This window comes from Pagrus pagrus (genome assembly GCF_965226575.1).
Source record: "Pagrus pagrus genome assembly, chromosome: 19".
NCBI classification, from domain to species: domain Eukaryota; kingdom Metazoa; phylum Chordata; class Actinopteri; order Spariformes; family Sparidae; genus Pagrus; species Pagrus pagrus.
This window is the reverse complement of record NC_140203.1, coordinates 15949432-15964863: the sequence shown is the minus strand read 5'-3', so window position 1 is coordinate 15964863 and position 15432 is coordinate 15949432. Positions and strand designations below refer to the sequence as shown.

At 40.8% G+C, this 15432-nt stretch overlaps 1 protein-coding gene across 1 annotated transcript in view; it reads left to right on the top strand.

Annotated features, from left to right (window-relative positions):
* LOC311275056 (transmembrane protein 132C) overlaps nt 1-15432 on the top strand; it is a 165652-nt gene that overhangs the window by 109676 nt on the left and 40544 nt on the right. Inside the window, exon 5 of the mRNA XM_084383247.1 lies at nt 8276-8465. Within this exon, the coding sequence (XP_084239373.1) occupies nt 8276-8465 (190 nt within the window). The remainder of the gene's footprint in view (nt 1-8275; nt 8466-15432) is intronic.

Here is a 15432-nt window from a genome sequence, read left to right as displayed (position 1 = left end):
TATTTTACGTTTCATCTGCTTCTTGACATGGGTTCATTTTATGATCTCTTTCATTATCTGTCTGTCATGTGTCAATGTTTATTGCTCCATAAACACATCCATTCCACACAGATGAAACGGGCACCACTGGATGGAAAAGCTGCCAGTCTCGCAAACAGCACTAGGCGAGGATGACAGTGCAGATGTGCATTTATAGCTAATATCTGTGACGTGGCTCACTCAAATCAAATCAAATCAAATCAATTTTATTTATATAGCCCGAAATCACAATCACATTGCCTCAATGGGCTTTACAATCTGTACAGTGAACGACATCCTCTGTCCTCAGACCCTCAATTCAAGTGAGGAAAAACCTGCCTTTTCATGAAAAATCAATCACGATCTTTCACACAAATTTTTACAATTTTACAATTTTTTGTTATATTTTACTACCTTTTTTCCTGCCCCTGCCCATCAACGTCCTGAGTCCGCCACTGCTCCCAAGCCTCGCAGGGCCACCTAATGGCGCTGCTGTCTGAATAACTCGCCTGTAACTACTTTCTCCAAACTATCACGTTCAACCAATCTCAGGTCTGCTGTTCACTGGTGCGGTAGAAAAGGAGTGTCGGGGTGGGGGGGGGGGCAAGTTTGGCTTGTTTCAATAGGATCTCATTAGCATCGTCAGGAGGAAGAGACAGATATTAGACCTGAGATAGTGGAACTCATTAGAGAGGAGCCCTGACTCTCCAGGGGGACATGCACACACACAAAATATGGTTCCTGCTAAACCAGAGCCCAATTTATTAATCATGATATTCTAATGACCCCTAACTACACCCGGCTAAATGACCTCATTACACACACACTTGGGCTAGCTTCCACTGAACTTCAGCCGTCAGAGGTGGTCTCCACTATTAATGTGCACTGACCTTCATGAATACACTCTAGTCAGCAGCAGATGGAGCTCCTGTTGACACCAGGTTTCATTCATCGTGATACTATCCGATTTCCCCTCGAGGTCTTTGAACCAATTAGAATGAAAACATATTTCTGTTTGGAGAGACATCCGGACTCAGAGAACAGAAAACACTCACAGCCACACACAGCTGGAGAGTAAGTGAACTACGAATAATTAAAACAGCTGCAGGAGCAAATCATCCGTGTCACCACGTAGAGAACGGGGGAATCCGTCTGACCCTGCTGAATGAGAGCTCCTTTTAAAGGAACAGCTCAACACATTGCAGAGGTGTGCTTATTGAGTTTCATGCCAAGAGTATGGAGCTAAAACCAAGAGTCAATTAGCAGTGTTTACGTAAAGATTGGGAACAGCTATCTGAAGTTCAACAGTACAAGGGGGATCCAGAAAATTAGGACATTATCTACTCCCCCCATGCTGATGTAAAGTCAGGTGAAGTCTCGTAGCTCCAAAACATTTATGGAGCGTCACAGCTAAACAGCATAGCAGCATTCTCCTAAACAACTGAAGTAGATGGGGACTGTAAAAAATTACAGATATAGCAAAACAAATGAAAAATAAAATAGAATGACTCAATACAGCTTGTCCAGCATACATCAAGTCTCTGGAATCCTCGAGATCTTGACATGCTTGTGCACCCACTTTAGACGGGTTGCACGCTAACACTCTCAGTTTAGCAGCTACAATGAAGATTTGGTTTAAAAGGGGTGTAAATAACATCTTTTCAAGTCAATTTGGCATCTTGGTGCTTCCTGAAACTTGAATAACGCTGAACGAGCTGCATGGAGCCGTTTCATCCTCAAACATTTTTTAGTCCCCCATCTACTTTAGTCGTTCAAGAGAATGCTGCAACGCTGTTTTGCTGCGAAGCTCCAGAAATGTTTTGTAGACTACGAAACTCGGGTGAAGATTTGGCTACATTTTCATTTTGAAGTGAACTTAGCCTTTAAGGCCATTAACTAAACTAGATAAATAAATAATTTTGCTTATTGGTGCATTCATAACAACCTGACTTAAACACAGCAGACAGTACCTGAGTGTAAAAGTTCAAGCACCACCACTGAGTTGCTAGAAATGAGTGTCGAGTGGCGGGAGAGTCTGCGAGTCTTGTTCATTATCACGGCCTACACCAAGCACAATGAACCATATTTTTCTATCCTACAACTAATTGTTAAATGGTCAAATTAACGTCCAGATTATCCCTGTAAGATTGAGATGAGAACAGCTCCGAATACATCTTTATGAGCAACCTTGTAAACTGTCCGTTAACACTGATTAGCTTCGTTTTTTTCATTCCAAACATGAATAAATAACCAACAGAAAGAAGCGCTCACTTAAGATGATCACATTTCCAGACGGAGCTGTTGCACACTGCAAAGTCTTAACAAAAGGTGTGTAGTAAATTCCCTGGAGTCTAACCAGATGAAGCTCTGCCAACTGAAGCATTGTTCCAATCTAAAATGATTGACTGACACCGTGCAGGACTTCTGCTTCTTCCTCCGTGTTCAAACCCTCAAATAATTGCTAATTAAATTTTAACACGTTAGCACTAAGATTTGGCCGACACCGGAGAGATCAAAGCAGGAGATGGATCTTTATGTGAAGACAGATGGCCGGCAGGAGTTGCTCATCCCGCGCACTGTCACACCTACTTTGTTGAATTACTGCTGGTCTCACATGTCAGGATTCAATTATGGCGGAGGCAACTGTGCATACTGTTGTCCATACAGTTTCTCCATCTGTTTGTACTTTCACGGTGCCAGCAGGTCTGCACCGAAAGTAAACTTGTTAAAGGAAAAGAAGTAGTGGTGAAACAGAAAATTAAACAATTTTTGTTAATCAGTTAATCCCATTCACAGATCCAAGCCTTTTGAAGCCAGTTTGAAGATGTCACCATGGGTTCAAGGATACTGAAGATGATGAGGAAATAAAGAGTTTTAAAAATAGCTTTTTTACTCTTTTTAAAAAAGTCAGAAATTTGAGCTAAAAGTCAGAATTTTGAGAGAAAAAACTCAGAATTCTGAAAAAAAAGTCAAACTCAAGTTTTATTTTTATCTACAGCGACCTGAATCCTCTTAGGCTTTTTGAACTCCTGAATTCTGAGCTTAAAGTCAGAAAGTGGCCCTAATCCTCTTAATAATGAATTAATAATGACCAAAACCATCTTGCTGTGAAGTCATAACAAAAACAACCATTTCTGGCAGAAAATATCAAGATTGCCAGGCGCCGACCATAACAGCGGAGATTCCAGATGGAGAGCGAGTTATATACAATATAAACGAAAATGTCTTCAGCTACTGCAACTAGGCCAGGAATCACTGGTATGCGTCTCAACACATCTTTCTTGGAACGCACTCTCACGCAGATGTCCTCTCCTCTTGTTCGTCTGCAGCGCACACATGGAGCACTGTGAGTGCAGGGGGTCACAGGCATCCTCTCCACAGCACATCAAACAAACAAATTCTCATTGGCAGGAGAACCCCACCACAGAAATCTGACCACACAAAATATGCAGTCATGGCCAATCTTTCTCAGCCAGCGAGTTTATTTATACCATGTCCTCACACTGGCTGAGAAACGATTCGGACTTGTCGCCCGTGGAGCAAATCCTGTGGTCTTCTGGCTCCCGTAATGGACGGAATTATATCCACTTTTACCTGAAAGGAGCTTAATCTAAGTGCATATGAACACATACTGTACAAACACAGGCAAACTATCTCAGCCCCCCTGCATCTATTGTTGGACTCGCTGTCGATTCGCTGTGTTGAAATAGATTCAGGTCTTTGATGTATCATTGTTGTCAGTGCTAACCAAATCACTGCTGTGCATGAAAGGAACCCCCTCGAGTCTCCGAAAGAGACAGCAGACTTTTTCTTCCACTACCTCTTCTCAGAGCCACATATCCACAGCGTTAAGAGCGAAAAAGAAGAAAACATGGCTGCATGTTTAACGGGGCTTTTGTGCTCCTTAGCTCCACTTTTATTTTGCTGTTTTCGAACAAAAGGAATTTCTTTCTTGTCATTGTCTTTTTTTTTTTTACTTTCCTCCGCGTCTTTTACGCTCACAGCCCCTTTGTTACTACAACAGTGTGTTTGAAATGTATCTTACAGAATTGAAAGCGCTCACGTATTCCCGTCTGAGTGGCTTCTTTTGCCTTGTTCTGTTTGTGCTTTCACACACGACAATAGGGCTGACAAATGGTGATACCTCAAAAGCCTCCTCAAAATGACATGACCGATTTTCCACCTCATTTCACCGCAACAAACTGCAATACCGGGGCATTGTCGCCGCTCGCTCTTTGAGTGGCACACTCAGTTCTGTGATCCCAGTAGACATTTTGCTTTAACCCTGCTTCAGCTCTGTGCTTTGTCTCCCCTCCTGCTCTCATCCCCCATCGTCCACGAGCCAGAGCAGAAGTGATAGTAGCCAGTGAGTGTATTGAATTGTATGGTAATGCTGCTGAGAAAAGGGCACACGGTGCAGTTATGATTCTAATGAGACATGGAGGAAGCAGGGCTGACCTCTCCAACCAGTGGGCTGCAGACATTCATCATCCCAAACACACGCTGGTTGAAAGGAGGGGGTGAGGGTGAGGGAGAACGAACTGCCCTCTGTTGGGAGCGGCGCAACACTGCAGGAGAGTCGGAGGATTAAGTTAAAGAGGAGGGAGGAGAGGACATGAAGCAAACAGAGCAAAGACACAATAATAAAGACAACAGAGTAAGAGACAGCTTGAATAAGGGATGAAGCGGAGTCGTATTGTTGTGTTCAGCACAAAAACCCCGATTGTTTGCAGCTTCATTGCAAGGCACGACTGTCTGTTGCAGATAATTGATTTGGCTGTAATTGTACACCATAAGCGCAAAACCACATAATCACTGCAGTCACTACCCCTGAGCCCAGCATGTTGTCGGCGAGCGGAGGATGTCCCACTGCGGCTGTCTGAGGCAGAAACCTGGAAAAGAGGCTGATGGATGGACTCGAGCTGCAGCGAGAGACTGATGCTCACAGTCCACAGCCGCACATACGACTAAAAGTAGGGATTTCTAGCAAATCTGCTACAGAGCCACCACCTACAGTAAGGGATGTTCGCTCTCAGTAGTTGCTCGGTTTTGCTTTTGATGCGTAACTTTGATGAGATGGAAACAGATTTCAAAGAGCGAAAAACAAGCTTAGAAATTTCCGAGCGGCGCCTCACATTAAAGGATGGTTAAAGAAATGCAAGCACCGTGTTTCTAATTTTGCAGCCATGTCGGGTTGTTTTTTTTTTCTTGGTTATGTCATCACAACTCATTTTGCGGTATTATTATGAATGTTTTCATGAATCCCCTCGCAGTTATTTCCCAGCAATGCAAAGTAGGAAAGCATGATATATGTTGCAATATGGAAAAAATACGAGAATAGCTGTATTTGGAAGTAATTAATCAGTGTAGAATGATTGGGGTGAGTTGTAGGGGAGCGCATTTTATCAAACAACCAAAGTAGACCCTGCTTTGTTTGATTCATCAGTAAAGAATGCTTGTGATTGGTGCCTGCATGTTACTCACATCACCAGATTCCAATGTATGCAAGAGCCCTTAAACCTGAAATCAAATGAGATGGCATGCCTCTTCCTTTTGTGTCGTGCAGAAAGAAGTTGTAGCATGATGCGTTTGAGATCATTTGGCTTGCTTGACATTGCACATCCAGTGATGTGACTACTGAGCATGCACACATTGTGATTTTGATGCTGTAACAATGAATCATGCTGCGCTAATGTTAATATAGAACTGTTTATCATTTTGATTTTGATCAGCTGAATCATTTGGAGTACAGGCATCTTTGCAAAAGTTGTAGTCTGAATTGTTTCCCCCAACAGTCAGAAGCTCTGACTGTAGTTCTGTATTTTGATGTCATTGATGTATCTGAGTTTGAACACATTGTGTTTTTTTACGTTTTTCTGAATTTGTTAATGCAAAACTAAGCCTGCAGATGACCTGTGACTGCCCCTGTTAGCTGGAAAACACAGTGGATCCACATCATATAGTCTTATATGGTCCAAGTTCAAATGAATAGCAGTATCTCTGAAAATGAATGCTTAACACAAGTTAACCCAACACAAGAAAAATCCAGGCACTTGACAAATGCCATTTTGTGACGTCAAAATACCCCCTCCCGAGAGTAACAGGAGCAAAAACTCACTATAGGTCATTATTTGCTTATTTACACAAACTTTATGCACATAAAAACGTTAAAAACAAGTGCTTAGGTGGAAAATCGGCCAATACAACGAGCAAATTGCATAAAATGTAGCAAATTTGCATAATTTCCAAGCTCAAACATAAGTGCAAAGAAGAATTCTGAATACTGAATACTAAAGAACAGCTGCGTACTCTAGTTTTAACAAACATTATTCATACAGGAACATATATTGCATTTGTTGGTTACTAATTTTAGCTGTGGATTACTACGCAGTTGGCTCCTTTCTGAGCAATAAAGGCAGCAGGATGGTGTGGTCCATGCAGCATCATCTGAAAGAAGACTAGATTTGACAGATTTGTTAAAAATAATAACTTTTGACCTCATTAACTTCCACCATCCTAACCACCTATCCTTTAGTGTAAGTTGAAAAATACAAACAAATGTTTTCATTCGTCACACATACTGTAGGCACGCCTCCTCACACCCAAGCACCTTAAATGCTGTTTTGCTTATAACACAGTACACAAGTCTTACTATATTTATCTTTTGATAGTGTGTGTTGGGTCAATTCCAAACATGGTATTGAAAATTGATAGTTTTCAAGGTATTGTATCAAAGTTAGAAATTTCATTATCGCGACAACACCAGCAAGAAGTGTTATTCAAGTGGTGGATTTTCCACAATGTGAAAAGTATCACCACTGACCGTGCTGCGCTACACCTCAGTCTACCTGTATACTTCCTCTATGTTCACACAGAACTGTATTCCAACAGCTCCTCGCTGGTGTTTTGAAAAATATTAAGTATAGTTCAGAACACTACCATCAGCTTTTCCGCCTGAACCGGGATTGCTATTCAAGCTCTTTTCGTCCACACTTATTTTAGGCTCCCAAAACTGTTCTCCCTCAGACTTCTCTACCAGAGTGGATCCTTAAATCTGCACTTTGAAGTGAGGCGAGCGTCTGAAGTGCGAACACATGAGGGGGAGTTGGGGGAGTTTTAAATACAGGCTTGGCCAAAATATGTTCAAGGAAAACCTTGGATCTTACCCCACCCCACCACCAGCACCCCCCCTCCTCATGCTCAATTTGGGCTCTCTCCAGCCTCGTTTTAATTGTGTGACAAGCAAACAACAAACACACTGGGCAGGACCGACATACATTCAAAAAGAGCCTCAGACACATACATCTACTGCCTCCATGAATATGTTAATTCAGCTTTTTGTGGGACACTTTCTAGTTTCCTAAGTGTGAATTATATTCCTATAAGACGTGCTGTCTTATAGGAAGCACGTACAGTTTATCTGTGGGCTCTTACTGGAAAAGGTGTTGCATCAAGTTCTGACTGTGACGGAGAACACCTGGCGCAGAGGCAGCAGCTTGATCAAAGCTAGCACTCAGCAAATGAAATAAGTTTGGAGGATTTTGTTTCGCATTCATTGTTTTTTTTTTCTGCTTTGTTTGCATCTCCATCAGCTGAGAGGAAATTATTCGCCCGGCTCGGGCAATCTCTGCTCCAAGAGAAGCTCCGTATTGCAAGAATAAATTGCTTTTCTTTTTTTCTTGCCAACATTGTGTTTCTGTGCAGATGTGAGAATGAATTTCAATAGCGCCGCGATTAGTTTCATATGAGATTGTGAGATTAAGGATACCTTGCTTACATTTTGGGAAAAGATAGCGTATCCGTATGCATCATCTGCTTCCATGATGTTTGTGTTTTCTTTGCGCCTGATTAGAATGTGCAATTAATTCTCAATCGCTGTTTATCAGTCCCTCTAACACCAAACGCTCCTGTTAATGGATGATAAAGACCAATGTCTGCTCTGTATTAGCTCACATCCCAATCTTCTTCCCTGTCTCTGCTCCATTTTTTCCTCAACCCTTTCCACCCTCTCTTCATTTACAGTCTCACTGACTCTCGTGTTCGCATTATTCCCTGGTCTTGTTTGGCTTTTTCCTTCTTCCTTTACCTCATTTATTTCCCTGCTACTCCCTCATCCCTTTTGACTCCCACCTTATTTCCGTCTTGTTATCCTCTCCAATTGCCACCTATCTGTCTCTGCCTCTCCCCCCCCACCCCCGTTTCCTGCCCTCCTCTTTTATCTAAATCCACTCCTGACACACATCTTCTCTCCTTGCAGAGTGGAGGCAGCAGGCTACCAGCGAGTGCTGCAGGTGGACCTGGAGGTGAACGGGCTAATGGTGATTCAGGGAGGGAGGGAGGTGACATGGCAGGTGGAGTACCCGCTCACCAGAACCCTGACCAGCGAGGTGCCGACCATCATCCGCCTGGCGCCGCAGGACCTCGGGGGCATTGTACCTCTAGCTATGGTGAGGAGTGGGGGGAGGGGGGAGCTGTGGAAGTTGGATGCTTGTTTGTGTGCAGATATGTGGGCGTCTAAAAGTGTTGACATCACTCATTGTAGCACTTAAAAGTTTGTATTAATGCAGGATTACGCCATCAAGAATGTGGTTTTCAAGATACTGAGTACTGAATATTGCACCAGTGGTCCATCTGTTCGAATTCTAACTCAACAACATGCATTTTTACATAAACTTCAACCTTTTCGGGTCCGCCAGAGACCAATTAGAAAGGAACGAATGGGAAACTTTACCTGACAATTCAAGCATAAGTCATTTTGTTTTTCAAATAAAAAAGTACTAATACCAAACTAAAAAAGCACTCCATTAAAAGCCAGTGGTCATATTAATTAAGTAGAAGTATGGAAGTTTATAAGGTAAATGTATTAAAAGTATTAAAGGGAAAAATAGCTCCCCTGACTGACAAAGTGCTCATAGTCATCATTTATTCATCATTACCCGTGCATTAATGTGTAAGCAGCAATTTACTGTCGTATTTGGCTGAGATGCAACAAATTTTACAGTTTTTACAGCAATAGGACTGCAACTAATGAGTATTTTCATTTTGGATTAATCTCCTGATTATTCACTCAATTCACTGATTGATTGTTTGCAATTCATAGTGCTTTGTTTGTAAAAATAAAATGTTCCAAGCAGTGGAAAAAATGCATTTCAGCATGAAAATGGTTTAAACAATTATTCAAAGACTGACGAATTAATTCATTGATTCAGCTGTACTTGCATTTATCATCAGGTAGTTTAATCTGTAACAAAGCATCTTATTCTTTAAGATTTTCATATGTTTTAAATGTGTATCTTACTTTGTATTCACTAAAGCTGTCAAATAATGTAACAGAGTATAGTACAATATTCCCCTTTGAATTGTAGTGAGATATAAAGTGGAGAATGAGTTTCATTGGAGTGGAAAAAGAAACATTTAATTAAAGTACCTCAAATTCGTACGAATGTACAGTACTACAGTACTACAGTACACTAGTTGTGTACAGGACACAACTAACTCTGGTGTCGAAATCAAAAATAATTTAAGGAAATAAATAAATGGCTCAATGAATAAATAAATAAATACATTTGCCATTCAATACAACTGAAAATAAATGAAGGTATTAATTAATTTATAAAAATGTGACATAAATTGATTGACAGCCCCCTCGTTTGCATAATGAGGCAAAGACGCATAAAAAAGTAAAAAGAAGTACAAGAATCAATAAGTTTGTGGAGGAGAATGTAAAGGGAAAAATGTTAAAATGATTAAATTTAATGAGAAAGTAAATAAATAGTTGAATTAATACAAAGGCAAATAAATACAGTGGCAAATTAAAGCAGAAATATCGGTTTATATCACATTGAATAAATTAGTAAATGCCAACATTTAGTTACAATTTTATTTTTTGGTGCATTTAATGACACATTTATTTATTTATACAGGGATTTATATATTTATTTTTCCTATTTTTTACTTGTTTTTTTATTTTGGCAGTTTCAATCCTCCATACCAGGTTCTGAGAGGACCTTTTTAGTCAGTCCAGCCAGTAGAAGTATTTGCTGTCCTTCGTTCCTTTGGCTCCATTTAAGCACACCGGTTTAGAAATGTAAAATGACAGTGCTTAATTAAAGTTCCAGCTGAGTATTCGAGGTCCTTGTGGGGGGGAAATGTGTAGTGGCCATTTTAACACAAAGTGCACCAGGAAAATGATCCTAAAAGCATCTGAGGGTTTTTATGGCCAAACACTGGAATGCTCTTGACTGGCTGAGTTAGTCAGCTGTCCTAAATCCAACCGAGCGTGTTTTTCACTCGATGAAGACGAGACTGAGGGCTAAAAGCAAAAAACAAAGCATCACCAGAGAAGACACCAATGTCTTCTGATGTCTAGCAGTCACAGGCTTCACAACTCATTGATGTGAATGTAAAAACCCTCAAATTGAAGCAGAGACTCACTCGTTTCATGTCAAACCCAGTGTGTTACTGGAGTACTGAGCCGACACATTAAGAAATCTGTCCTGATACTTTCTAACTACAGAACTGTCAAAGCAATAGAAAGCAGTGGGGGAAATGAGTTAAACCACAGATTAAAATACGCCCACATTACGTCCTACAGTATATTGCCAAGAATGATAGTATGACTGTTACTATGCTGTTTTTTGTTTTTCCCCACCTGTAGGAGTGCAAACACTAAAAACATTAATCCAAGGAGTAAAAAAAGATGTTGAACAATCAGTGTTTTCCAGAAATGTCTACTGAAGTTAGCATGCTAACCAGCTAGTCCTGGCCCATCCTGGTCCAAAGCTCCTGAGCTAGCTAGTGGTGTAAACATTGGCTGCACGGCTAACTGAGCTAACTAGTTAAGGCACCTACTGTAAGCAGCAGTTAGCAGTTACTCTGATGATATGCTGCAGGAATTTGACAGGTGGCCAACTCTTACATATTGCACCTTAGAGCATATTATACTACATATTTGATACCGATCACATAAGACTTACAATGGAAAAGATTGTGACAAGGACGAGTGATTGATTGATTGATTGATAAATAAATAAATAAATACATGAATACATAATAGAATAAATTATCATTATCAATTTGTCCCTTACAGAAGCCAAACTCAAGTGTTTTTCACACAAAGCTTGTCCTTTTTAATTGCCAGTAATCTGGTTAATACAGCTCTCAGACTGTGTGGACTTAGAAGTTAATTGAGTTTGGGTTTAGAAAGTCCAAACATGGATGAATTGGCAAGTGGCTTCAGATTGCTAATTGTGTTATTATAATGACTGTGTAAATTGTTTTTTTCCAAAATGAAAGGAATTCGGTATGCTGCAAAGAGATAAGAATAGTTTTAATTTTCCTCGTTGATAATGGCCACGTAGAAAATCAAATGCCTTGGAGCACTCCATAAACTTTCATTAAGGCAATTTGGTGAGGCAGCAGTTCACTGTTGATTTATGGTTTCTGGCCAGCAGAGTAGCCTTGAGACTCTGACTATATATTTCTCAACTTTTAATGTCTTTTGTAAAAGTGAACAACTTCCTTTGTCAATGCTGGAATTGCTTTTTTACTTAATAATTAGAGAAACCAAGAATTGTGTGCCTCTCACCAGAGAGTGATAGTTCAAAGAGAAAAGTCTTGTCTGACTGTTGAGACCCATCATCTGGGGGTTTGTGTTGGTTAACATGCAGTTCAGTGCCATCTGAAATACATCGAAGTTTCATCTGAAATGAATTGGGAGCCCACGAAGGAGTACAGGAGTCTTTTGATGTGGGAAGATTCTGCATTGTGAAAAAATGAATTGCATTCATTCAATGATGGAGAATTTAAATTTAACTTTTGCCTTGAAGTTTGTCCAACTCTTCAGTTAACTTTCTCCAAGTAAGATTCATGAATTAATTTTTTTTAAACTTGATTTTTTTTCCTTTTATTCTTTGTGACTTTTGGCCAAGAAAAGTAACTTTGCTTTCTTCCTTGTGAAGTGAAAGTATCTTATAATCTTCGAAATGTATGCCAATTAGCATATTTCTAATTAGGTAATGCGTCATTTGCCTATTAAATACTAACATAAGTCCAAAGTCCCTGCCAGATGAAGCTCCTCTCTCCCACAGAAAACAGTGTTTCTAAAACGCCTCGTCAGTAGTCCTGCCTATAATTCAGTGACTTTGTGACATCACACTACATCACCATGTCACACATTTGCATAATGAATGCCTCGTGGCTAGTTAGCACAGCTGCTCTGTTGTTGTCAGTGGTGCTGGGTCAGGCATGTGTGAGCTGACCAATGAGAACAGCTTGGGTATTCAGAAGGGGGGCCTTAAAGGGGCAGGAGCAAAAACAGGGTCTCAGACAGAAGGCACACTGGACAGTATGAGAAAACTCTTTTGTTTTTTTTAAACATATTCTTGTAGTAACCAAACCAAAATTATTAACGTGGAAATTAGCATAATATGTCTCCCTTAGTAGCAGGTAAGCCAACAATTACTTTGATTAAACAGGACATTAGTAATTGGCATGAATCTCCACCTTTGCAGCAGAACCCGTAGGTAGACAGCGATCATTGCTGGCACTCAACAGCACTCGTCTGTGTACAGACTGCCAGACACCTCTGTTCAATAAAACTCTCATCCTGCTCTGATGGCTTTTGGCCTACACTCCTACAGAGAAGCACACACATGCACACTCTCATACAGTCTGCCAAACATGAAATACAGACTCCTCGCTGTCCAAATTTGACAGCTGCTGTAAACTGAAACTTTAAACTCTAGGATTGCTGACAAGTATCCTAATTGCACGAACGGAGAAACCTGAAGGTAAAAAACCAAATAGGGAAGAAGACAGTGTCCAAATGAACTGTTATCATAGTTATATCTCTTAAACTCAGTCATTCATCCTCCTGCAATCACTGCGTAAAAGCAGAAAAAGATCTGAGATATTAAAGCTGCAGCAATGGCTGAAACCTATCATTTCTTCCAGGCCATTTTCCAGGATAAAAGAACAGAGCAATTTGTATTGTTGTTCTATTGATTACTCACAATATTCTATCTTTTATGTCTAGACATTGTATTTTAAAATGCGAGATCAATCCCAAGAAGGCAGCACAAACGTTTGTCTGAACAAGTCAGTCTAACATTCAGTTTAAACTTTAATTGTTCTGAAAACTAGAGAACTCGACAATTCTGGTACTGCAGATTAGATAACAGCACTTGTTTCTCAAAGCAGTTTCCCCTGTTGAAGGAATATTTAATGCATCAATATCCTCAAACAGGAAACGATTGATTTTAAGAAGAATACATTTTTTAGGACGAGGAGATTTGATCGTACGCTTAGATCAATTCTTGCTGTGTATTTTTGTGAGACTCTGTTACCGCCAGTGGTTCTCTGGTACTCTTAAACAGCTCAAAAGATCTGCAAACTGCAAACGAGAAGCTAAGAGCAAGTTGTCTGTAGTTGCAGAGGCACACAGCCCCCCCTCTGAACTCGAGAGGTCTTGTACATTGCTGAGATATTATAAACTCACTGAACTCAAGTTGTGAATTCTCATTTTCACAAAGACAAATGCCTGCACATTGTTTGTACGTTCCCTAATGATCTACCGTCGGCCATTGTTGGGCCATAGTGTCTGTGGCTCTAGTCCAGGATTGCCCAAAGTGGGTCCTTACTCTTAAATTACTCTGCGAATAATCTATCCCTCTTTATTGCTTATTTTTTCATAATCAAGTCAGTCAGCTGAGGTAAAACCTTAAGTTTTAAGTTTCAGTTTTTTCGGTGTGGTGTGTCCCACAACATTGGCGCTGGACGGCGGTGCAGAATTGGCGGTGGCTTGTCTGTGAGAGAAATCACTCTGATTGGCTGTTTGGGTAAGCGGATCAGTGCACGAAAAGAGGAACAGAAAAAGATAGGGAAAGCCCCTTGAGTCTGTTGCAGTAGTATCCATTATGTCTCCTTATATTTCTCCTCTGCCTCTTCACCAGTACCATTTGCAACCTTATATCAAACATACAGTATTCTTGATTAGAAGCGGCTACATTAGCGAGAAATGCTGCTTTATCATAACAATCGTTTATATATCCACAGAGAGGTATTTCGTACGAGCTTGTTGCCTGCCGGCTGTAGTCTTAACGGTGTGTTCAAGTGTTGCTTGAGACGTGAGGCGACACAACAGTCGACCTTCGTCGCAGCTAGTTCTTTGACATCCGGGCCTTTTAGAGAGAGACGATTGTGCAACCCCAAACCAACAACGTAGACTGGATGAGAGACAATGAAAGCAGTTTCACGAACAAGCTTGAAAGGGAGCACATGCAGAGAACATGCCAACTGAGAGTAGCTGCTTTCACTGCGTCCTCCGATGAATTTTTGATCTTTTATCGTGCCTCGCTGTGCCTCTCTGTTCGCTCATTAGAGGAGACAGACAGTGTGGCCCCCATAGCTCTTTACAGTACATCCCAAATGCTATCATTAGCATTTTATTCATAGCCTCTGAAACTCACTCTGTTTCAAACGCAATAACATTAGCTTTGTTCTCACAGTCCCATAGTATTATAATCAGGGCCATTAGCAGGAAGCTCAACATTAGCTTGTTTTTTGGTCACGGGCGAGCGCCTTTGTCTAGAATAATTAGAGTTTGGCCAAATGCAGCTTTTCTCCATATTGACTTCATTCCAGCACTTGACAGATAGTGACAGGCGGAGGCAACAGCAGAATTAGCAAGACGTCGTGTCCTCTGCAGGGAAGGGGGAACAGATAAGTCAAAGAAGAAGCGCCCCTCATATCTGTAATTTACACACAGTGCTATCTCAACATCAGGACCAGCCAGCAGTATTCAAGCAGGCCGCCATCAGTCACACTGTCACGCTGTCAGGAACTGTATTTGGAAATGGCCTGGCAGAGCGCTAATAGGTTGTGCAGCGAGGCTATCCAGCGGCATTCTAAGTGTCCTCAAGGCAGCATTAGCCATCTGCATACAGCCATAATGCCCCTTATAGCTTAATTAAGTCCTCTTGTGTATATACGGGCCTCTAATTCACTGCACTATCTTTCTCCTGTGCATTTTGACAACATTAATTCTCCCTTTTGCTCTCACCCCTGGTGGATTCTGCCTTATGCGCCAGACTTGTTTTTCCGCCCAGGGGCAAGATATGTAAATGATGCTTACACTTCAAAAACACATGCATACTGTACACCTCGCGCCACACATAAACTGTTATTTGTTAAAGAAGATTGTATAGTGTGCGCAAAAATGTTTTCCCATGCATTTACTAGTTACCTGTTTAGAAATGTTGCAGGTAGCGTAATCTAAGTATCACAATATTGAAGTAATGTAAGTGGATTACCTCAAAACCAAACATGTGCAAAAAAAAAAAGACAAGTGAAAAGAAATATCTATAAGATTACTTTAATTTCATCTTAATATCAGTGATGGAATTCAACTAAGTA